Source organism: Melozone crissalis, unplaced genomic scaffold (genome assembly GCF_028551555.1).
Source record: "Melozone crissalis strain CALT ecotype California unplaced genomic scaffold, PUWL_Pcris_2 ptg000068l_1, whole genome shotgun sequence".
Classification (NCBI taxonomy): domain Eukaryota; kingdom Metazoa; phylum Chordata; class Aves; order Passeriformes; family Passerellidae; genus Melozone; species Melozone crissalis.
The window spans coordinates 22,830,784-22,854,031 of NW_026535846.1; the positions used below are offsets into that span (position 1 = coordinate 22,830,784).

The 23,248-nt window shown below is 44.2% G+C and overlaps 1 protein-coding gene across 5 annotated transcripts in view; it reads left to right on the plus strand.

The window, feature by feature from the left end:
• Nucleotides 1-7,804: 7,804 nt before the first annotated feature.
• Nucleotides 7,805-23,248, plus strand: part of ARHGEF6 (Rac/Cdc42 guanine nucleotide exchange factor 6) — a 37,600-nt gene continuing 22,156 nt past the window's right edge. For 3 of the 5 annotated variants that reach the window (XM_054289397.1, XM_054289398.1, XM_054289399.1), the window contains exons 1-2: nucleotides 20,359-20,440; nucleotides 20,850-21,051. In XM_054289397.1, the coding sequence (XP_054145372.1) occupies nucleotides 20,853-21,051 (199 nt within the window). In that variant the 5' untranslated portion in view covers nucleotides 20,359-20,440; nucleotides 20,850-20,852. Of the gene's footprint in view, nucleotides 7,867-12,633; nucleotides 12,695-15,608; nucleotides 15,694-20,312; nucleotides 20,441-20,849; nucleotides 21,052-23,248 lie in introns of those variants that run through there. The other 2 variants (XM_054289400.1, XM_054289401.1) reach the window with 2 other exon arrangements.

A 23,248-nucleotide genomic window follows, 5' to 3' on the forward strand; every position in this document is an offset into this window, starting at 1 on the left:
TTTGACACTGCGTTGCAGGGATACCCAGGGATGCATGTGGCAGAGTCTGTGGCAAGTTGTTATAAGCTGGGTGAAGCCGTGAAGTTCAAAAGATACTTGGATATAGTAAACATGAAGATCTCCAACTAAAAAACCAAACCTCAAACCCAAAACCTTTGTACTACTGTTTAGTCCTCAGTAAATTTTGTCGTTCAACTTATGGATTTAACATGGCAGTGCACCATTGAAAAGGAATGAGAATCCATAAGCCACGCAACCTTTCTCTAAGCCATTCCAGTTCATTCAAAGCCAGTGAGTGAATCCTCCACCATTTAAAGAAGTAGTAAAAACTTGCAACTGAATAATCTGCAAACAAAACTTGTGCCATTGTTGTGAAATGGGGGCAATTACTGTAGGTTAACACTTGTGCTGTAAAACATTTTTCTCAATTTGTTGTATCTTCTCTTAATTGCAGGGGGATAACTTCTAGAAGATACCACTGAAATAGTGCTGGTTCATCTGTTGACAGTAGATATGAGTGGTGCCTGTATCAATACATAAGGTAAATATTAAACCAGTGTAATAGCTGCAAGGAAGTTCCTTGGTCATTGTGTTCGAAGGTTTGAATGGATGTTCTTCATGGCTAAATGTTGTTTTGACTTCTGTTTAAGTTTTGGAGGAGGAGGCTTAAGAAGGCTTTATAAACCAGCTAGTTTGGGAATGGCAGCAAGACACTGCTTGTCTGCAAAAACAGGGCCAATGTGAGTACAGCTAAGGAAAAGTCATGTGGCAGAAAGTGCTGAGCATGAGTTTTTATAAGAGCAGACCTTAAAAATCAGAGCTGTAATAATAAATGTTAGTATTGACGTTTAATTTAATCCTGTTAAATGTGCCGGATTAACAATTTTAGTGAGTATAATCTTGGATTAGGAATTGATCTCTGTAGAGGTCCTGGGATTAAGCTGCAGACTTCAGGTGCCTCCAGAATGGTTTGAGACTGTAGAACAGCTGTGTTTCTTGGCTCTAAATCCTACCCTATTAAAATAATTTTTCAAGAAGATTGAAGAGCAGCAGTCTTTTAATTTTATGTGAAAGTGTGACTTGCTCCTATTTCTCTGAAAACTCAGAAGAAAAAAAGTGGTAGTGGCTGTCACGTTAATCTAGCTTTCTGGAAAATAAAATTTCTCCATTAAATAATTGCTAGTAAAAAAATGGAAGTAACTTAGAGTGTGTGCAGAATTTGACAAAATCTAGTACAGGTTAAAGGAAAAGGACAACTACCTTTTCCGAGAGAAGCATTTATGTAAAGAGGCATGTGTACTGCCTTATGTAATTCTTTATTGAGTCTGTAAATGTAAGAACCTTTTTTGCTTAGGTTCTACTTTCAAGAGCCAACTTTAAAATGGTAAAAAAGCGTAGTTTGTATAGTTGGTTTATCTGATAGCTGGTCACTTTTACCAGGGAGATTCTATCTTGTGGTAAGGATAGATTCTGTTGTATACTGCATGATGTTTGTAGCCTCAGTTGGGCTGCAATTCATTCTCCCTATAGAGTGTCAGTAAACGTGCAATGTCCTTGTCAGAAGATGCTAATAATGTTTTATAAATACTCCTGATAAATTGCTGACCTTACCTTGATAATAAAGGAAAAATATGCTTTGTTTCAGGGTACTGGAATGTGTTTCAGATAAAATACAGAATCGTCACGAGTGTTTTCTGTTCAGGGGATGCATGTAGTTAAGTAAAACAGAAGCTACTGCCCTACTAGCTTTTTATTTTTCTGATGCTTGATAAAATTTCAACCAGCAAATGCTGTCCTTTTCTTTGTTTTCCTTTTAAGATGTGGGTGTTGAAATATTTAAATTAGAGTCTTACTGAAAGGACCCTTCACAATAGGTGTTTCTAAAGGTTAAGAAAACTGAACCTTTTTCATTCAAAAATCATTGATGTCACTAGTGTGCCACTAAAGTGGATTAGGGAAATAGGTCTAAAAGTAGCGTTTCCCCTTCATTTCCCCAACCACCTGCAAAAAACCACAAGGAGTCAGTTTTTAAATTTATAGTTTGACCCAGATGGAGGTCTTGAATTCTCTAATGAAGTGATGAAATGCTGTCTTTAATGCAGCATTCTAAGAGCCTTTAAAAGATACTGACAAATCATGATACAGGCTGTGTCAGAATGTTTTAAACTTCATGTATATGCACCTCAGTTCTCTGTGTTAGCTGCAAAGCTGAAGCTTAATTATTCTTGACAAGTGAAAAAGCTTCCCTTGCTTAAAAAAAAAAGTGGTTTTTTTCAGTTTAGTAAGTCTTTTGTAATAAATACTGGTATTTACTGGTATTTATTACAACATGGTATTACTACCATGTTGTAATAAATACTGGTATTAGAGACAAAAGCACACTCCATCAGCCTTGTCTTCAGCTTCTAAATGTTTCCAGATTCTTAGCAGGCATGGTACCAATGTTAAGGGAGCAGTAAATAGATCTTGTGGCAAGGAAGGTAATAATAGCCTTGTGGAAAATCGGGGTGCAAATGGAATTGCCAGCTGTATACCTTCCCTTGATTATAAGTTTGATTTTATTTATAGCACATTATTACTTACAGATTAATACCAGTACATATACCAGTGTATTACAGAACTCCTGAGTAACATGCTGAGGTTATCAAGAGCTGGTGGAATTTGAAGGGGGAGTTCTCCCAGGTACTTAGTACCTGCCCTGGAGACAGTCTTATACAAGCAGTATGCATTAATACAAGTTGTCCTCGGGGCATTTTGATTATTGTAGTTAGCTATTGATGTACTTTCATACTGTTGGAACAGATCAAATACAATCGAAATGTATTAACTGTATATATAAAATGAATTCAAAGATAATCTAGCATTTTTGTCTGTTGGCTTCTGACAGGGTACTAACTTGCATTTCCTTTTTCCAGTTACAGTGAAAGGTGAAGGTGGCAGTGCAGCAGTGGATGTGCATTGGAGAATCTAAAGGATAACAAATCACAACTGATGCAGCCTGGCTTTTGAGTGTAGTGCTGCCCACCATTTTCTAGAGGAATGTGTAAGCATTCTGGAGTTGCCTTTGAAAGTAGCACTACCAATATCTTGGACGTACATAAAATTTATGGTGGAAGCCAACTGCTGTCTGCCGTAGCTTGCACCTTCCGACAGTCCAGAGCGAGCTGGTTCATTGCTCGTTGCACACACATGCTACAGCAGCGAAATACTTTGGTTGCCTTTTACACGTGTGCTTCCTATTTATGCTGGTAAAAAGAGCAAGTTACACAGAAGTAAGTCTTAGTGTACTTGAATACAGAGGAGTTCACCAAGAAACTACGGAAAGTTCTGCTATATCACATTAACAGTTTTGTCCCAACCTTCTGGATGAGAGGAGGGGAGTATTGCTGTGCTGAGACAATGTTAGTGATGAATGGCCAGAATAATTACTGTTCCTCGATGTACACTGGACATATTGGTGCTTCCTTCAAAACTTTGTCTTGTTTTTGATGCATTTTTCTCTTACATACATGTTGATGGGCCAATGTATGTGAGAGGAATCCTCAGGCATTGGTATTTCATGTAGAAAAGTCATAAACAATAATGGATAATAAAATATAAAATAATACTGACTTCTGTGATAGACATAAACTGATCTCATTTAAACAATCCTCAGCTCATGAGTGACTGAAGAAGAAAAAGCATGCGTACCTTGTCTAGAGATTTAAAACTTTATGTTTGGGATGAGGACATCACTTCAGATCTCAGTTAGGGGCTGCAGATTCTAGGAGTAAATCTGTGTAGCAGATTGGTAGAATTGCAGTATTTCCCAGGGCAAATAAATTTACTGTTAAAAAGAATTATGGGTTTGGGGTTTTATTGTCTAATTTAAAAGAAAAACATATTCTTCTTGGACACACTTGGATGGTGGTCAAGATCACTAGTGTTACATCTTGGGAGGTTATTGTTACAAAGTGATCTCAGTATCCCTTCTGCAAGGAGGAGTAACATTCTGTACTATTTTCAGCATTAGCTTAGTGTTGAGCGCTGCTGTTCAGGCTGAACTGGATCGTTCTTCCTAAAGTGTAATGCCAAAATGGCAGCTACTGTATGATCAGTTCCTGCCTAAAATCCTACTTAATGAGAATGTACCCTGATCTACAGTATTAGTTCATGCAGAGAGTCGAACTTTTCATTGAAAGCCACCAGTTGAAATGTATCAGTAGATTCTGCAGCGGACAAATAGTTCAGTGCTGTTCCTTGTGGTATTTTCCCTCTGCTGGAAAAAAAGAGTGAATTACTTAAGCATGTAAGTGTGACTTTGAAAAGAACCACTCAAAAATGGTTTCTGAATATGTGACTGCTCATCTTACCTTGCTCCTGTTGCTGTGCTGTTCTGATGTGTATGCTGCCAGAGTCACTTGGTTGTTGGGTAAAGGAAACTCACCCCCTTTTAAAAAAGCACTGTGGTATAAATCAGGCTGTAAATAAGATTTTAAACTAAGTTGACTCTGCAAGAGATGATTGATGATTCACTTGATTTGTTGCTGTCAGCAAATAGACAAAGGTGAAGTCTTTCCAAAGACCAGACCAGACACTGTTCTTTCCTTAGTGGCTCTATCTTCATACCTTGGGTTTGCCACAGGATTAATTTTGGTGTGGAAGTGGGTAAACAAGCTGGAATGTGTTTAGAAAGGACTCTAAAGGATGTGAGGTTGGGATTGAAGTAGCTAATGAAAAACTCCATACATTTTTGGACTTTGTGAATATATCTGCAGATTTTTTCAAGCAGTTGGTAAGTGTTCAAGATGTGGGAAGTATTTTCATTTAATTGTAGTTGCAGACATTAATATCTTCTTGGCTGCAGCAGCTGCATGTGAAATAATCATAAAACTAAACCTGCCCATCTATACCAAAGGTTTCCTTTGGAGGAGGGAGTGGGTGAAGTACTTCAGTGTTCAGGTTTGTAACACTGACTTCAATGAAGCAGATGTGTCATTCTCCCAGTGTTGGAAGTACTTCTATTTACATCAGAAACTGCTGTGTTCTGATGTGGTGGCTGAGGTGCCTTCTACATCCAAATGCATGTCCCCTTTGATGAATGATCATTAGTAGTTATCTTGGCTACTACAGATTTGAAAAAAGAATTATGACATTATGGATAATGTATGTATTTCCTTCTGCAAAGCAATAGTGCTCATGACAACTGGGAAAAAAATCCCAAAACAACTGAATTGCCAATTAGTCAAAATTTTGAAATCTTTTGCACACTGCTCACCAAGTGCAGTGAGCTGTGATTGAGTTGTAGCCCACTTTATTCACAGTGCCTGCAGCCATGTGTTACAAATATTTCCACACTACAGAGATCTGGAACTCATCCCAGAGTCCTGAAAAAGGTCAGAATTTGTGTCTAACCCTGAAACGACAGTTCTTATTTACTGGTGGCTCTTAAAATTGGTCCATTGGTAGGTCCCGGTACCAGTCATAAAACTTGCAAAGTACAGGCAAAACCATGCCCATTTACTGTGTACGATTTTATCATTCTGCTGCTCTGATTTTCCCCAACCCTTTAAATCATTAGTTTGGTAACACTGGGTTCTTGAAAGCTGCTTTAAGTGATAAGGGTAGGAATTGGCTCAGAACACTAACCAAGAAATTCTGGTCTCTAGGATACTTTGTTCTTGGATTTTTCATGCCATGGTGTTCCAGCTTCATCATCAACAGAATTGCTTCATTTTCCATCTGTTCTGTTGAAAGGACAGTTATAAAGATGACTGGACTTTTCTGACTTGCTGTGATAAGTAATGATGGTTAATACTGCCCAGGCAGGGTGGAAAGCTGCCTTCAGTAGATCCTGCAGTGGTGTTAGAAAGGGACATCTTAATAAGACAAGTAAAATAGCGGGGAATTTTTTTCTCAGCTTTGGATGACTTAAATTCCTGACCTTTTTGAAGTTATCCAGATAATTGTTTTGAGAGATTATCATCTCCTAAATAACCGTTTTGGATTATATGTATGGACTTCTACACAGCAGTTGAAGAGAGGCATTATTCATGCGTAAAGTGCATGATCAGAATTTATTTTCAAAAATGAGACAATAGAAAATGACTGTAAAAGGCAATTTTAACAACTAAGCTTGCCACATAAGGTTGAAAATCTCTATTTAGTCCTGCATTCCTTCAAAACATCACCATTACGAATTCTGTTTTAACACTGGAAATTTATTGTTCTTTACAGTATTAAGAAATTTATTTCTTTGGGCAATAACCTTAAGTTCAGACTAAATTTACTAGGTGATAGGGTGCTAGCTGCCACAAGGAGGAAGTCCCTATGTGAGATATTTTGGTGTAATAACTATTGATATAAAATACTTGCATTTTCAGTAATTTTGCAGAGATGTAGTTAACAATCTGCTTTCTGTTTTTCCTGCTGAGTATTAGAAACTGTTTTATTTTGACAACAGTTTTGTACCTTAGAGTAACTTCTTTTAGTTCCTAAGATTTAGTTTCTGTACTAAGCAAAAAAAAGGTAGTTTCACACTTGAGCTGCAGCAGGAAGATGTAATCACGGATGTGGGTTCCAGTACACTGTTGCACAGGAGAACAGCTCTGGCGGCAGAGCTCTCCGCCATGAATCCAGAAGAACAGATTGTAACGTGGCTTATTTCACTAGGAGTCTTAAATTCCCCTAAGAAAATAGTGGATGATCCAGAGGGGTTCCTGAAAACCTCTCTGAAAGATGGAACTGTGCTTTGCAAACTCATTGATCGGCTTCTTCCGGGATCTGCAGAAAAGGTAATGCTTTCTGATGTATTTTGCTGTGATGAGACAGCCCTGCTCAATGAAACCCTGCCCTGGGCATTCTGAGCCCTAGCTGCTCTGGTGAGAGGAGCACAGAGCTTCAGAGAGAGGTGTTTTACATTTAAGATTCTAATTGAGAGCCAAGTATGATTGTAGCTTTGGTTCCTTGATTTTGTTTCTACATCCAGAAAAAAAACCCTGCAAGGTTGCTGTTAATTCGCTTACCCACGTTCAGTCAGTGGCAGGAAATACTTGGCCTACCAGAGATCAGAATATCTTGATTTTTAATAGAAGGATTTGCAGTGTGTCAGTATTTACATCAATATAATTAATTACAACTGTAAATATAGTCAGTCTTTCAAAACTCCTACTGCAAAATGCTTTGTTAGTCAGTAAATGCACCGGAGAAGCAGATTGGAACAGGAATAAGCAAATAACCCTTGCATTTGTGCCATTTGGTCTGTCCCAAGACCAGCAAATCCATTGGTACTGAAGCCATGTGAATGCCTCCTGTTACAGTTTGACAAGGCATGTATTCATAGTCCAGAAGTGTGTAAGAATCTGAAGGAGAAAAAAAAGGGAAGGAGTCCAATGAGAGATAGGAACTGGCAACACAGAAGCGAAGCTTTTAAAAAAGCAACTACACAACGGGTTTTCCACCCCATAAAAAAGGAGCCTTTCATTATGCAGAAATCAGTTTTGCTAGCTCCTTATCTTTTTCTTACTTGTGGTGGTTTGGGGCAGCATGTTGTTAAAGGTCATCAATTTCCCACTGTCAGTTAGGGCACTGTCATATGCTGGCGTTCAAAACAAGATGCCGACAGTTTCTGTGTGTGCATCACTTCCTCCAGTGGCTTTCTTCCTGCTTCAACAGCTTGCCTGCCACCCCCACCCGCCCCCTGAAGAAGCTTCCCTAATTCAGTATAAAAGGCACATGTCAATATTCATGCAGGCCTTCTCAGTACAGGCAATGCAATGAGATCAGTGGATTTTCTTTCTTTAGTATTGCCTGGAGCCTAAAAATGAAGCTGATTGCATCAGTAATATTCAAGAGTTCTTGAAAGGCTGCGCACTTCTGAAAGTGGAGGTAAGTCAACTTAGATCCTTTCTTTTATTGTAACATGCCAGTTTGATCAGCCTTCTCAAAGGAAGCCAGATATCAGACGGAAGAAGTTGGTATCTTTTGTATTAATAACACAAATCAGAGCATGGACGATTCAATATTCAGTCTGGGTAATTTGGAAACAGTGTATTAACTGTGAGCTTGACAGATTCTCATCTTTTGAGACAAAGCATGCAGCAATAATAGATCTGTCTAAACAGACCTAACCTAGACCTGTTCATAATTTTTTTTTTCATTATTAAAAGGAATTGCACATTTTAGCCCTGCTTTAATGGGAAGGTGAAGTATTCTTAATACTGCACTATTTTTTCATCCCCTGCAACTGTTGTGTAAGATTCTGCGAAACATATTGTTCCTTACACAAAAAAACCCCAAAAAATAATCTAATGAAGTCAAAAGATACCTTTCTTGTGGCTGTTCCTGATCCTATCTGTGTAGATTCTTATGCTTAACCATAGCTCATATTTGCAAGATCAGAGTCTAAATGAATCACTTCAGAATTCAATTAATTTTGCCATCAAATTTGTTACTATTTAAAGACTTTTGTGTTACACTTAAATTCCCACAGTAAAAAAAAAAAACCAAAAACCTGTAACTATCTTGTTTGAAATATGCTCAAGATTGTGAAAAAAATTTTCCTGAAGATGAGAAAGCAGGGACAGAATCCTTGGGCATTATACAGAATATTCATGCACCACAGTGAGACAAGTCCAACCCACAATAGCTCTGTTCCTGCATTTTTTCCTTTGAAGGTCTAAACAAGAAAAGGGCCTTTCTACTCTTTAGAGCTTTTTAGCTAAGCAGCATGAAAATGTGCTCATTCCAGAACTGTCTCTCTGGTCCTTTGTTGCCCAGTGATGCATTTCTTGGAGCCTGCTGCAGCAGCACAGTCTTAAGAGCATTTATATATAGAGAGAGAAAGATTTATAATCCCTGAAGGCCTATTGCATCAGAAATCACTTGTTGCTAGTCTTCTGGTACTGACCATGTGATTTCCTCCATTTTTCTGAGTTTTGTTTTCTATTTGTAAACTAATAATAAAATGGTTGTGATGGAAGGTATTCTTAAAAATGGGAATCTTAAACAGCTGAAAGGCAGGACAGGAGAACAGTCCTCGTCTGTTGTGCAGTGCCATCTCAAAGCTTTGAAGCTCATTCTGCAATATTGCAGTCACACTCCACAATTTTCAGATACTCAGAACAGGCAATGTGGTGTGTCCATCTCTAGGTGTTCCTCTGATCCTCCATGTGCCTTTTCTTCCTTGGCTTTAATAAAGTTAAGATTTCTGGCTTTTTTTTCCTTCTGATTTATAACCCACTTCATCTTTGAAATATTCTGAGCCTTCTGTAGCTTCCCTTATGCTCATGTGTGTCTCTCCTGTTTGCTATGAGAGGAGACCTCAAAAGCTGGATAAAAACTTGAGCCTCTCTAGCTCGAGTTTAAATTTTGCAGTGAAATGACAACAATTTCTTCTTGTTTTTTTTTCTTTTCCAAAATATTGTCATTTTATAACACCAAGACATGAATTTCACTTCTTCCTAGTTCCTCTGTAGCCTCGTGTAGAAGAAGGCTCAAGGTAGGACAGCTGAGATGGTGGGCAAGACATGGCACAGGCGGAGTGCTTATGCTTCCTTCCATCTCTTCTCCCATGTTGCCAGCTTTTCTGAGTCCTCTCAGGCAAAGCCTCTGCCATCTGTTCCTTCTGAAAGCCGCTCTGTTTGGAACATCTTGACAAGGAGACTCTAAGCAGCATTCCTACCAGTGATCCTCCCTCAAGCCTGACCCCCAGTTTGCCTTGGAAAGGGCCATTGCCCTTTAGGAAGGGGTTTACTCTGTCACATTTACTCTGGAAGCGTGTCTGGAGCATCAGAACAGGCAGAGAACCTTCTGCTTCTAAGATCTATCAGCATTTAAGTTGCAGTGATCGGGTATTAGGTAAAAGGAAGATGAGCGCAGAATAGGGTTCTGTTCTGCCTCAGCAACATAGCCTGAGGAAAGAGTAACATCACGAAAGGTCTGGGCTTAGTACATTTTAATTCTGTGAGAGCCATCCTGCTGCTTACCCAGACCATGGATATGAAAATCAAACCCCAGTGGTTCTCTCAAATTCTGCCCTTCTCCAAATGCCACAGTGAACTCTTGCTTCTTAGATGTGATGTACCCTAGAGCTGGACCTGAGCCACCTCTGTCTTGAGACTGACAAGGGTATGTTAAGGTCAAATATTCTGTTCCTGTTGCAGATGTGAACAAAAGAGGGTATTTTGAGGAAAATGAGAATTCACAACTTCTTTTCTGGATGCTGGCTTGTACAAAAGGGCCTCACCCTGGGGAATCTTAAACATGACATTAGCATGCCATCGTGGCATCCCTTGGCTTCATTGTATTCTGCCTTCCATTTGCTTTTGTCATGGGTGTTTGTGCAGCTGCCATGTAATACACCACTTCACTGGACATTGCCAGCATGCAGGAAAGTGGTCAGTGTGGAAGGCAGGGTTTCCAGCAGTTTTTGGTGGAAACTCAAGTCCCACCTCCCACTGAACAGACACTTCTTGCCAGTCTTTCCCAGTAGGAGGGAATGCATAGAGGTTACTCTTTCAGAACTACACGTACGCACTTCCCTCCTACCCTTTGTTGTCCTGGTAACTCAGAAGTGGAAGAAAGACACAGTGAGGCAAACAGCAACTTCTCTTGTTCACAGGTGCAGTGAAACATTTGGACATAGAGGTAGAAGGACACTGACCTTCCTGCTATGAGCTGGCTCCATTAAGATGAAGCCATTCTGCAGGCTGGAGGTGTGAGCTGGAAGAATCCACCTCATGGCAGAGTATAAATAACAAAACTGTTCCTTAGCTTCAGCCCAGGACTGAAGCCTGAAATCTTTTGCTCTTTCATGTATGTTAGTCCTAAAAGAGATGGCAAGCGGGGGAATCACCCCATCCTTCTAACCAGGCAAGAGTTTTAATGAGGTGAAATAATGAGACTGTGTCCTAAATTTTCCAGCAGCTTTTCAGTGCTAGAATTTGATCCAGGTTATAAGAATATCAGTCAGCCCAGCCCTGCTGAGGCAAAGGACTAGTCAAAAGACATGGGTACTTCATTGGAGCTTAGGTGTCCTTAGAGGATTCTTTCATGGTTTGGACGGAGGAACAGTGCAGAAATCCTAAATGTGCTTCATTTACACTGTGGCTTCAGCATCTGAGTGTGTTTCTGACCCAAGAGCTGGTCCAGTGAGTGAGCGCTGCTAAGGTAACACCAGCTGGATGCTGGTGGGTTGAGGTGGAAAGTGGACAACAAAGAGTTTTGTCCTGATGGCGAGGTGCAGTCTAGTGTAGAAATGACAGGGAAGAGATCCTGACTAAAGACAAAAATCATGGAAGGCTCCTGGCCTAGCTTGTTCTTGAGGACAAAAATGGGAACTTTGATTTTGCTGTTGACACCAGTGTGCATATAACTGGTGTTATGGTGCATATAACCGGTGTTATTGATCTACTGTAGATCAATAGCTAAGCACCATTTGCTAGTGAATAGATCAATAGCTAAGCACCATTTGCTAGTGAAGAAGAACAAGACCTTTATTCAGTAGCCGCATTTTACTGTTATTAACTACAAAACTTCTGACAAGGTCTGTATTTTGTGAACTAAGAACAGTATATGCAAGATAAATCAATAGCTGGATTAACCTGGCTGTCCAGAACAATCGTAGAATATGCAGAGGACAATTACCATCACGGGCAGCACAGAGGTTATTTGTGCTATTGGAGGTGCCTGCAACCTCCGACAAACTACCTGGATTGAAGGTGTGGGAGAGCAGGTGAGAGATCATCACCCTTTTAGCTCCCCAGCCATGCACTCCCAAAACCTGCTCTGCTTTGGCTTCACTCCAAAGTGACATTACCTCTCCTAGCTGGATAACATCAGAAGCAAGAGCTCCTGCCCAGCACCAGCCAGCATACGCACTGGAGAATGGGTCCGTCTGCAGTTAGAGTGACCCAGTGTACCAAAGACCCCTGGCTCCAGGCGTGTGGCATGTCCCTGCATGGGGCTGGGACAGCTGGGCTTCACCCTGGATATCAGTGCAGCGCTGCATTCCCCGTCCACACTGCAGCCTGCTGATGTGCTGAAGTATCTGAGGATTTTCCTGTTCCCTGTAGGAGAATGTTCTCCAAACAGATGGGCACAGCCAGTAGAGGATGCAGGCAGTGTCACTGCCTCAGCTGAACTGTGCCCCATCTATGGGCCCTCCTGCAGTGTTTCTCTTCGTAGTGGTGCAAACCTGCTGCAATTACTGTTCCAATAGTGTGGGTATTCCTTTTCTGTTCTATCCTTTCCTGTCCTTTCAATTTTTTCCTTTCCACTTCCCTTTCCTTTCCCTGTCCCTTTCCCCTAATTCACTTTTCCCCTTTCCCTCCTCCCTTTCCCCTTCCCCTCCCTGATTTACTTTTCCTCCTCCCCTTTCCCTTTCTTTCCTCCTCCCTCCCCCCCACCTCCGGCCTTTCTCTTCTTCCCTTTCCCATCTCTTTGCGCTTTGCTATCCCGTTCGTGCTCCTCCGGGGGTTTCCGGGTGCCTCCGGCCCGCGGCCGGCGGAGGGAGCTGCGGCCGCACGGCCGCGCCGCGTCCCGCAGCGAGCGGCGGGGCGGAGCGGGGCGGCGGCGCCGCCTGTCACTTCCCCTTCCCTTCTCTTCCCTTCTCCGCGCCGCGATCCGGCTCCGGGTCAGAGCCGCAGCGGCCGCTCCGCAGCACCGCCCGCGCTGCCGCCATGCCCCGGGGCTGCGCGCCCGCCCGCCCGCCGCCGTGAGTACCGAGCGCCTCCGGGGCCCGGGGTCCCCGCGCGTGTCCCAGCCGCTCAGCAGGGCTGTCTCCGCCAGCTCCCGCGGGTGTCCCCGCCGAAGGGGGTGAGGGCACCGCGGCGCCCGAGCAGAGCCCCCGGAGACGGAGCGGTGCTTGTGCTCCGCGGGGGCGGCCGCGCTCCCGCCGCCCGCCCGGTCTGTGTCGCCGATGCTGGCGGAGCTGCGGCCGCGCCGCCGCTCCCGCGGGAGGCAGAGGCGGCTCCGGCGGGAGCAGCCGGGGCAGCGAGCGCCCGAAGCGCCGCATCGCTGGGGGACGGGCGGCTCTCGCCCCTGGCCTCGGGTTTGGAGGGGTCGCGGCCGCGCCGAGCTTCGGGCTTGGCACCCAGCTGGGGGCTGTCCAACTGTGGACGGCTCGGGCTCGAAACGCAGCCCGGCTTTCCCTAACTTTTCTGTGCTTCCCGTCGCGGGACTGGGATTTTGGGTGCTGATAACTTGCTAGCCGCGCCCGAGTTTGGTCTCCTGTTCTCGTCCTTCCCGAAGAGCCGGGTGCTCTGGTCGCGAAGCGCCGGCTCCTGCTCATCCCCTCGCTGCCTGTGGCGGAGGCTGGCGGTGCGGCAGTGCAGAGCTTCTCTTGGCCGGTGCGATGCTTGACGGAAACAGCCAGAGCGTTTTACCGAGGGGAGCGGCAGCCTGTGATTCTGGAAGTCAGAATAGCGTTTTAATGGAGATCCTCAGATGACAGGTGTAGATTTAAATGGGGTTTTAGTTACATCCACCTGATCTTCCATGTGTTAGAAGCGAAAAAGCCTTTTCTGCCTCTATTTATCTTCTAGCTGCAGCTTGTCTTTTAGCTATGAATGGAATTATCAATGAATTGTGCTGGAAAAAGTAAATTTTAGTTCATAAATGAGGACTTTTTTTGTATGAGGAATTTATTCTGGAACAAGCTACAGAGTATATTTATTTACATTACAGCAGCTGACCCCACATAGCCACTGTTCCACAGTAGCTGTTCCAGAAAATTTCCCCATGAAGAAGTTCTAAATGTTATTACTTGCTTTTGGACTAGAATTTTTCCATATCTTTCTTCCTACCACTTTGATCTGGACTTTGTCAGCGTGATGACTCTGAGCTTACAGCATTATTCTCTGCATTGAAGGATTTGGGATGTATTTTTTTTACTTTGTTCCTTAGGAAAAAAAAAAGTGTTAATTCAAGGCAGGACTTAATTTTTCTGGAATTACTGAAGTGGAAGAAAAAGGATACGGATGAAAAAATGACACACCAGAGATGCATACAAACAACCCGGCCTGGCTGCTGACTCTCCTCTTGTCCCATTCTGCAGCAGCTGCCAACGGGGTCAGCGTGCGCCGGGCTCTCTGTTACCGTCTCCCTTTCCACGGAGATGGGAGCGTCGCTGCTTAGGGCTGAAGGCTGTGCTTGCACGGCGCTGCCTGTGACTGCAGGGCAGGAAAACTGGCTCCGTGCTGCAGCTGGCAGAGGGGATGGGACTTGCATGGTCCAAAGGAGCAAACCCGAGTGAGTGCAGGTGATAGATCAGCTCAGAAACAGCCCAAGATAGGTGGGTATGTCCCTGGAATGTGCAGAGCAGTAGATGCGATCGGAGCTGTGGAGCTACAGGATTAAATATTTGTAATGACAGCAAACTGTCCCCATGCTAAGCATGGATTAAATTTCTTTAGGGTAGAACATGTCTTCCATTATTGAGTAGCTGAGTCAATCTGTAAACATATTCCTAATAAAGAGCACCTTCCTACTGTCCGTGTTGGACTTTGGTGCTGCTCTGGTGTGTCTGTTTAAGAGGAGGAGATGCCACAAGCATCCAGGGCTGTGAGAGAGGACAGTCCCCTTCCTATTTGAAATATGCCAAGTGTACTCAAGGAGCTCTGTGTGGAATGCAAGAAAGGGCTGTTTTAAAGGGCAGTCCTAGCCTAAAGGTAATTCAGACTTGTGTCCTTATTAAGCAAGATACACTCATTAGTGTGTTGGAAGTGTTTGTAATTAGATGGTGTCTGCCAGGAGAGCGTTAAAATAATCTTTCCTGTTCATTGGATTTGTGTATCTGTGGTCTCGATCTGCAAGAAATCATGTATTTGGGGATTAGCAGGTGGTGCCATGGTGGTACCAACAAGAGGGACTTTTTGTAACTCTTATCTTTGCTTCATTAATGGTAAGATTTGTACAGTCTGTATGAAGTTGAGAGCGTTTTTCAGGTGTTTGAGGGGGTTGAAGTGTTTTGGAAACTCAAACAGCCTTCACTGTTCTGGTGGTGATTTCTGAAGAGTACAAGGTTCAGGTTTTTAGTCATGGAAAATAAGCCCTTGCTAACCATGTATTTCTGTTTCACCATTGAGGATTAGCAGCACCAAATTCTTTAGGGTGAATTTTTTAAATATAAGATAACTGGGTTTGTCTTCCTGTAAAAAAGTGTAAATAAACTATATATTGCAATAGCAGAAAATTCCATGTGTGTTAATTTCTGCTGTGGAAAATGTGTGTGTTTATACATAGATCTGTACGTTCAGCCTCAATCTCTTCAGCTCTCGGTAACAAAAATAGGAACAAAATCTTTCTTTCCCTCAAGGCCAGCAATAACCTTCTTGGTGATTTTCAGAGGAGTCTCTGCTCTGCAGACAGCACTGATTCCTTCCGTGTTCCGAGTCTTACGCTGCAAATGCTTCTGGGCTCCCCTGCTATTCCCATGCTGCCTGCCAGTGGTGCCCCAGGAATTCTCTGGCTGTAAAGGCAATGGAACTTGTCAGCCCTGAATGATCACCCTTTCCCTGCAGAGTCACGGGGGCTGCCCAATCACCACTGCCACCCTCCAGCACCATGGGCGGCTCCAGCAGCCACTGTGAGATGTTTTGGGCTCCACTGACTGAGTTCGTCTTTCACAGGTGTTTGATCCACATGATTTATACACTGGAGATCAGTTCTCCAAGGTCCTGAGCACATTAACAGCTGTAAATAAGGCTACTGAAGGTAAGAAAAAAGGGGATCTTCTGTTGTCCTTTCAAACTATTTCTTGTGTGTATGAAGGGCTGGTTTTTAATTTTTGTTAATTCCTACTTTATGGTGATTTCTGGAGGTTTGTCAAATTGTGCTGCTAGCACTGATGGCGGGATTGACATTTCAGACTTCTGCCAACTCTGGGTTAAAATGTGATGTTTCAGAGTACTCTGCAGACCTCAATTATCACTTTACACTGAGGGACCTCTGCTCAGTTTTGAGCATTAAGAATTAAGGGGCCTCAAAGTAGGTCAGCATAAGTGATCCTTAATGTAAATTAACATGCACCTCCCAAATTGCAAACATCGTATTTTAAAAGAGTTGTGTTTTAAAGCTGAAGAGAAAAACAGCTTCATCTGCATAATACCTTTCCTGAATGTCAAATTAAATGTTGTTGCTAGCTGTTCAGTCGGTTGTATTGATGCTTTTCTCTCTCCCTGGCTCCGTGGAGTAGGCTCCTGGATCTGAGAAGCAAGCTGATGGCTTGTCCTGTATCCCTGGGAGCAGGAGTAGGCTGCTGAAGCAAAACAAATCACCTTACCTTGATTCCATCCCAGACATGTAGCTGTTCCCTACAGATTGCTTTAAAATGATATTCAGTAGCATAGTCTGTGAAAGGAGAAGTTCAGCGGGGATGGGGATAATGGCACTGTGGTGCTCTGGGGAGGGATGAGGGATCAGAGTCTCTTTTCTGAGATGAGGAGGAGCAGGTCTGCCTGGTGCTGGGAAGAGTTCACAGCTTCTTGTCATAGAGGTATGTTAGACAGACTCCTGCACACCCACCAAAGTCCAGCACCAGGAGAAGAGTTCCATTTCCCGCTTGTGGGTTACATTTGAGATGGTGTAAAGGAGGAAATTTCAAAATGAAAACTCATTACTTTCCTCTCGTGGGAAGGCTTTTCTTTTAGCTTACTGCATTATGCCTATATATTATATAAACTGGTATGTTGTTTATTGTGCTTATATCATACATCAACATATATAATAACATATGTCTAATAATAATATATAATGTATAATAATAATAGTGTATATTTGTAAACCTCCTCCCACCCCCTATGATTTGTACTTACATATGTGTGCGTGTGTCTGTGTGTACAATGCTGCTCTGAAGAAGTTCAGGTTCTGAGGATGCTGTTCTGCAGCCAGGACTCGGCTCTGCTGGCATCTCACTCTGTAGAAGTTTGGGAATGGGAACGTGGCCTCAGGCAGCCTCAGCACCTCGTCAGTTACCAACAGCGCCCGCTGACCCTGTGTAGAAGCTCTTGCAGTTCAGTGTGATGGGGGATATAAAATGTAGGTTATGGGCAGGTTAAATGACTGGGAGCAGCCTCTGCAAATGCTGCTGTTATGATTGATATTTGCTTCATTAATCTGAAAGCAAAAGGAGAGAGAAACTCTCTTGCCTCTGTCCTTGCCTGTTGCTGCACTGGAGGGGTGTGATGGGGTGTGTGCTGGCAGGGTGGCAAGGCTGCAGTGCCATTTTCACATCTGTCCCTTTATTTATGGCCCAAGCTCCATACTTCCAGCCACTCATGTGCCAGCTCAGCCCGGGACAGGGCTTTGCTGGGAAATAGTTCCTGTCATATTTTACTGGCGGGGCTATAGAGAAGCTGGGATCCTCTTGATTCCATGGCAAACATCTGTTTGAACATATGCTTTCTGCGTTTAAATGGTAAAAAGCGCAATGCCTGCGATATAATTAGCTGCTCAGGCGGAGAGCACCCTTGGGAAAAGTACAGGATAAAATAAATATATGTCTCAAACATTTACTTTTTGGTTGCTTTGTCAAATTCCTGAGGAGCCTGTGTCCTACAAACTGCCCCTGCAGATGGTCCAGTTTGTCTGTTTTGCCAGAGGCCGCAGGCTGAGCGGAGCATCTGGGTAAGCCTGGTACCAGCCACTGCAGCTGCTGCTGTCACCAAGGCTCTGACATGTCTGCACAGCCCAGCACCCCTGCACTGCTGCATCCCAGCACCCTGCGTGGAGGCAGAGGGAAGAAGGTGTCAGCTGAGGAAAGGTTGTGGGAATGTATTTCTGAGGATCCATTTGAAGTCCAGTCCTTGTGTCTTCCTTTGTCTTCGTGGACCTTTCTGTGTAAATAACTTGAGGCATCATTTTGTAGTGGATATACTTGTAGTTCAGCAGCTGTCCATCAAAACACAGCTAATACAGATAAGCATCAAATAAGCATCCTGATGCTTTTTGTCTGCAAGAGAGGGCAGGGGAGGAAAACCAGCTGTGCTGGATCAGACAAGGCTCATCTGCCAAAAATAGTGTAGGAATGTGAGCAGAAAACCCAGCTATTTTAACCATAGTTTAAGCAACATATGGCAGCAGTGTTCCGTGCTGGACCAGGCATAAAATAGGACACTGTCATGATGCGATATAAATGATACGCTTTCCTGCCAAACTGTCAAAGGCAGTTTTACATTTGTTTCTAGGTTGCTGCAGATATTTATAAAAGCTTTGGAAGATTGGGAGGGGCAGGGAGAGTCATAAAATCCACAGTAATGGAGTAATTTCCGTGGGACTGTGGCTGATGACTTGAATAAGTGAAGTCTGGATTCAGGATTTATGCCCTCCCTTTCAGAAGGAATCAAGGGAAGAATATCTCACACTGGCAGCCAGCCACACCCCTGGCCTGTGAGTCACCAAGAGCAGCCAAAACCACGCTGCTCAAATATCAGGATGCTTCAGAGAGAGAAACCCACTCTGTTGGCCAAATGGGTTTTACATGGGGAGGGGTTTTGCTGTTTCCACAGCCCAGAAAGCTGGGAATTCACCATGCAGTTTTCAGGCAGTTGTGTAATGAGCAGGACAAGAGAGAAAACTGACTCACTGACAGCACACAAGGTTTGCCCTGGATGTTGTCCATCTCTGGAGTATGGACTGACTAGATGGTGCGTGAGTATGGCATGGCTGGGCTTTGTAAGGCAGCAGCACCTGGCAGCCATAGCCAAGGACCTGGTCCCCACTGTGCAAGGGTTAGGAGAGAGACAAAGCAAGTCTCTTCCCCAAGAGTTCACAGTTTGTGTTGTTCCAGGTCCAATCTAAGGAAGAGATATTTTCCTATTGAAATAAAAATCCTCTGAGGAGAATAAAAGCCCTGCTGAGTTCCTGTAACTCCTACCAAACTTCCCCTTCAGAATGAGTTTTCCATGCTGACATTCAGACTGGAGGAGAATGGAGGAAAAGCAGCCTTGCAGTTTGTCTTTTCTGATTTCTGCACACGTTTTATGGCTGTATCACCCTCTCCTCTTGCCGTGTTTTCAAGGCAGAATTCCAAACGTGGTCCACGGACTTGCACACCCAGCACAGGGATTCCTGCAGACTGCTGTGTTCTGCTTTCGAGGTCCATGGAGACGTGTGGTCCCCACTGCAGGTGGAAAACTGCAACACTGGAATGCAGAAAGGTCCTAAAATCTGAAGAGAAGCTACAAGACCAATCTTAAAAATCCCTCATGTTTACTGAAATGATATCTGCTGTTGTGTCTCTTGAGGGACACACAAAGGAGGTGATCTGAGTGGTGTCCCACAGTGTGGTATGGGGTAGAGTAGCAGTGAAGCACTGGGAATTACTGGGTGGCTTGTATCCCGTGTTTTTACACCTCTGCAGCATCCAGCAGGATTCTGGGGCTCAGCATGCCAGATTCTGCCGGAGCTGGAACTGCTCTTAGCAACAAGGCTACTGACTCAGTCTCTGCACAGTTAGGACCAGGAAACTTCTTACCCTCTGGCAATTTTTTTGGTATTAATATAGAAACAAATCACTAATTGCAAAAACAGATGTGTCAGAGCAGCAGCATTGCCTCCAGCATCAGGTGGGGAAAAAAACAAGCCTAGAGACTGGTTTGCAAAGCAAGGAGCTCTGAGTGTGAAGGAGGCAGCTCCAGGAGCTGCTGGGATGATCTGAGCCTTTCCGTGAGCAGTTCATCTCCTGGGGATGACACTCCTGTCCTTCCTCGGCATGGCTTGAATCCTTCTTTCACATGACTGATGGCAACGGTCCATGAGCAGCAATCAAAATAGTGCCTAGCCTTTTTCAGCTGGATAATGAACCCAGAAGGACTCCTCTAAATAGAGGAGCGATTGTGTTGACCAGCTGTTCAGCATTCCTCCCTGCTCAGTGTGGATAGCCCACACTGCAGCTGCAGAGGTGACCTAAGAGCACTCGCTGGAGAGCTGAGCTTTGACACACCTTCAGCAGTACTTACTTTGATCCCAGAAACACCCCCAGTGGGAAACCACAGTACTGAGTAGTTTTCTACTTTTCTACAGTTTTAAGGGGGATTTCAAAGAAATACTGCAGTTGGATGTGTGGCTGCAGAGCTGGCACAACCTAGGAGTGCCTTGAGATGCAATTCAACTTCTTCCATGATGGAAGCGTTATCCCAGCCCAGAAAACCACCCTCACTGCTGACTGAGAGCAGCCACGCTGCAAATGCCATGCACTTGCTGTCTTGCTCTCATAGATGCTCTTTGAATTGTTGTGACGTGTTCCTGTTCTCTTTACAGGCTCCTTGCTTTGCTGTGATGTGGAGGGATGATGGACAGCTGAGTAACCCTCAGATGTTGTTTTGTTTCCCCAGATCAGCTGTCAAAAAGGCCATGTTCACATCTGTCCTCTCTTAACTCCACGGCTGGAGACCCCCAGAGTGACTCCACCAGCACAGCTTCCCAGTCAGCAAGGGTGTTACGGAGGCAGTCCAAGCCTGTGGTACCCTTTATTTAATGTGTAATCGTGGGTTTGGTGGCCCTGGGGGGAGGTTGTGATTGGTGCCTCTGGGTCAACACCAGAGGTTGTTCTCCCCTGATCTCCATCATGGGTTTGCTGTCTCAGTTGGAGGGAGTCCTGCAGCTTCTCCAAACTGCAGTGTTTCTCTGTGTGACATGAGAAGAGTGATTCTTATCTGCCACCCATTGCACTGGAAAACTAAATTAATGCTTGGGAGGGACCTTGTGGTCCTCTGAAAGCAGTGTTTACACAACAGCAACGTATTATTGGTTGTTATACAGAGCAATACTGAGAAAACAGCTGTCACAACAGAGAAGAGCAATGGCTTGTCCTAGTTGTTTCTGGGGTTCTTTGACTATTTACTGATGTTTTTCCACATTTCTTCCCTTAGGAGATGACCGAGAATGGCAGTCACCAGCTGGTGGTAAAGGCCAGGTTCAATTTTAAGCAGACCAATGAAGATGAACTCTCTGTTAACAAAGGAGACATTATTTATGTCACTCGAGTTGAAGAAGGGGGCTGGTGGGAAGGCACCTTGAATGGAAAAACAGGCTGGTTCCCAAGCAACTACGTCAGAGAAATCAAATCTACTGGTAAGCAAATTGCTTTCAAGGGCTGATTGAATGACAGTGGCATAATGCAGTGAGGACCCTCGTGCCTTTGGGAAATTGCTGCTATTTATTAAGGACCGTTTGTGTCCTTCAGGCAGCTGGGCTAATGGAAGGATGAACGGAAGGGTAAAGTGCAGTGTTTCGGATTAATTGCTTGAGAGCTGCTTCACCTTCTTCCACCACATTGCGCGTTTCTCTTGCTTCCCCCAAGCCCCAGCAGCATGTAAGCAGGGATATTGTCAGAGGATGAGGACAGAGATGGATGTGAGTCCCCTTTGTCCTGGAGAGCTGTCAGTGTCTGAGCTCAGAACTAGCTTTTTGTTAGAGACCTTGGTCAGGCAATGTATTTGTGCTTGATCCTGGCTTTTCAGGCATCAGTGGGATGGATGCTCACCATCACGATGTGGAATCTGACAAAAACTGCATGGCCACAGGGCATTGTCAATGTTTTGGTCCAATAGTGATGGTTGATTTCGCAGAGTACATTTTTCCCCAGATGCTTCTGCTGCAATGTTGAGAAAGGAAGAGAGAGGGGATGATCTGCCTGATGACATCTGCCTTTATTGAGTTTTGTCTTGAGTGTCCTTAACATTTTCTGTGATGGGTTTGTACCCAGACGTGGGGTGGTGATGATGTGAAGCCCCTGCCCAACTGCCCTGCGGCATTACACATCCATTCAGACAGCTCACCCCTGTCCAGGCCTTTGTGTGAAATGAAACCGTTTTTTTGCAAAATGCAACTTAACTCCTTAGTGCACTTTGAGCACTTACCATAGACAGAGACCAGTTGTGTTCTTGGTGCTGGTTCTGTGGCTCAGGATTGGCTCTGGCCTCAAACACTGAGATGCCAGCAGGGGTCTGCAAAGTAGCTGCAACATGTGCAGCCCCTGTTAGACATCCTTTCTTCTACTCTTGCAAAAATGAAGCAAAGGAGGAGAAAAAATTCACAATATAGTGCTCAGAATTAGGTCAGTTTTTATTTTATTCTAAATAAAAAAAATCATCTCATCTCCCTCTGGGAAATGATGTCTGAGCTGGAGCAGGAAGTTGTTAGCAGGGATTGAAGGCTTGTCTGGCACAACTCAGGAATCACTAATTAACTCAGTGAAGGGAGAAGAGAGATGTTTTAAACAAAAGAGAGCAAACTTGAGTCCTGAAGGGAAAATCAGATGGGAGCTGCTGTGATGTGACAATACTTCACTGAAGTTAAGGGCCAGTCTCCCATAGATCGTGATGGAAGAGCCCATGAGATTTTTCTGTCTGCAGAGCTTTTCCCTCCAGATCCTCTCTCAGCACCATTTGATGTGACAGGAGGGTTCATTGCCCTGGTGTGTGCATGCTCAGGAGATGTGTGTGTATTGCAGGTGAGGAGTGAGGGACCATCATTATCCCTCCCTGCCCCAGGAGTGCTGCTGGAGCTGCAGCTGGCAGGGAGCTGCTTTTCCCACCTCCACAGTGTAGGACCAGACACACTCTGAATGGAGTTACTTGTTTTTCAGCAGTGTCCATACCTCTGCTGTGTCCTAGGTGTGCCCTTTGGGTAGAAATACTCTGTGATGCTGTGAAATAACTGTGGAGCTGAGCTCTTCTGAGCCTTTAGCTGGAAGTGACAGGAAACACTACAAGGGCGATATTTAGACAGTACATAAAGAGAATAAATTTATCAATTTCAAGTTTCTGCCCTGCTGCCAGTGTGCAGGTAATTGCCTTGTGTGAGCGATCGCAGGGAGCCAGGAGAGCCTGGCTGTGGCACTGGCACTTTTCAGTGTGTGCAGCGTGGCCAGGGCTGGGCAGCCTGCCCTGCCTGCCTGTCCCCGTCCACAGGGAGCGTGGTGCTGCTGGGAGGGAAGGGGCTTCTCTAGGGAAGGAAAATTGGAGCAGGGATTTGTCCGTGTGTGTGCACATGTAAAGAGCTGGAGGCATCCACAGGGATTTATCAAATGCAGAATGAGAATTGATTTCCAGGGTTTTGTGAGCTTTTCATTTAAATCTACCTTCATTCAGAGAAGGATTTTGCATCACAAGTGGCTGTGGGGATAGGAGGTCAGCATATTGATTGGGGTTGCCTTCAAATGCCTTGTGAATCACCTGCTAAAAAAGATAGTATCTGTCATTTCTGACTGAAGTCCAATTTTAAAACCAAATTTAGTGGGCCAGGTGAAGCAACACTATAGTTCCAA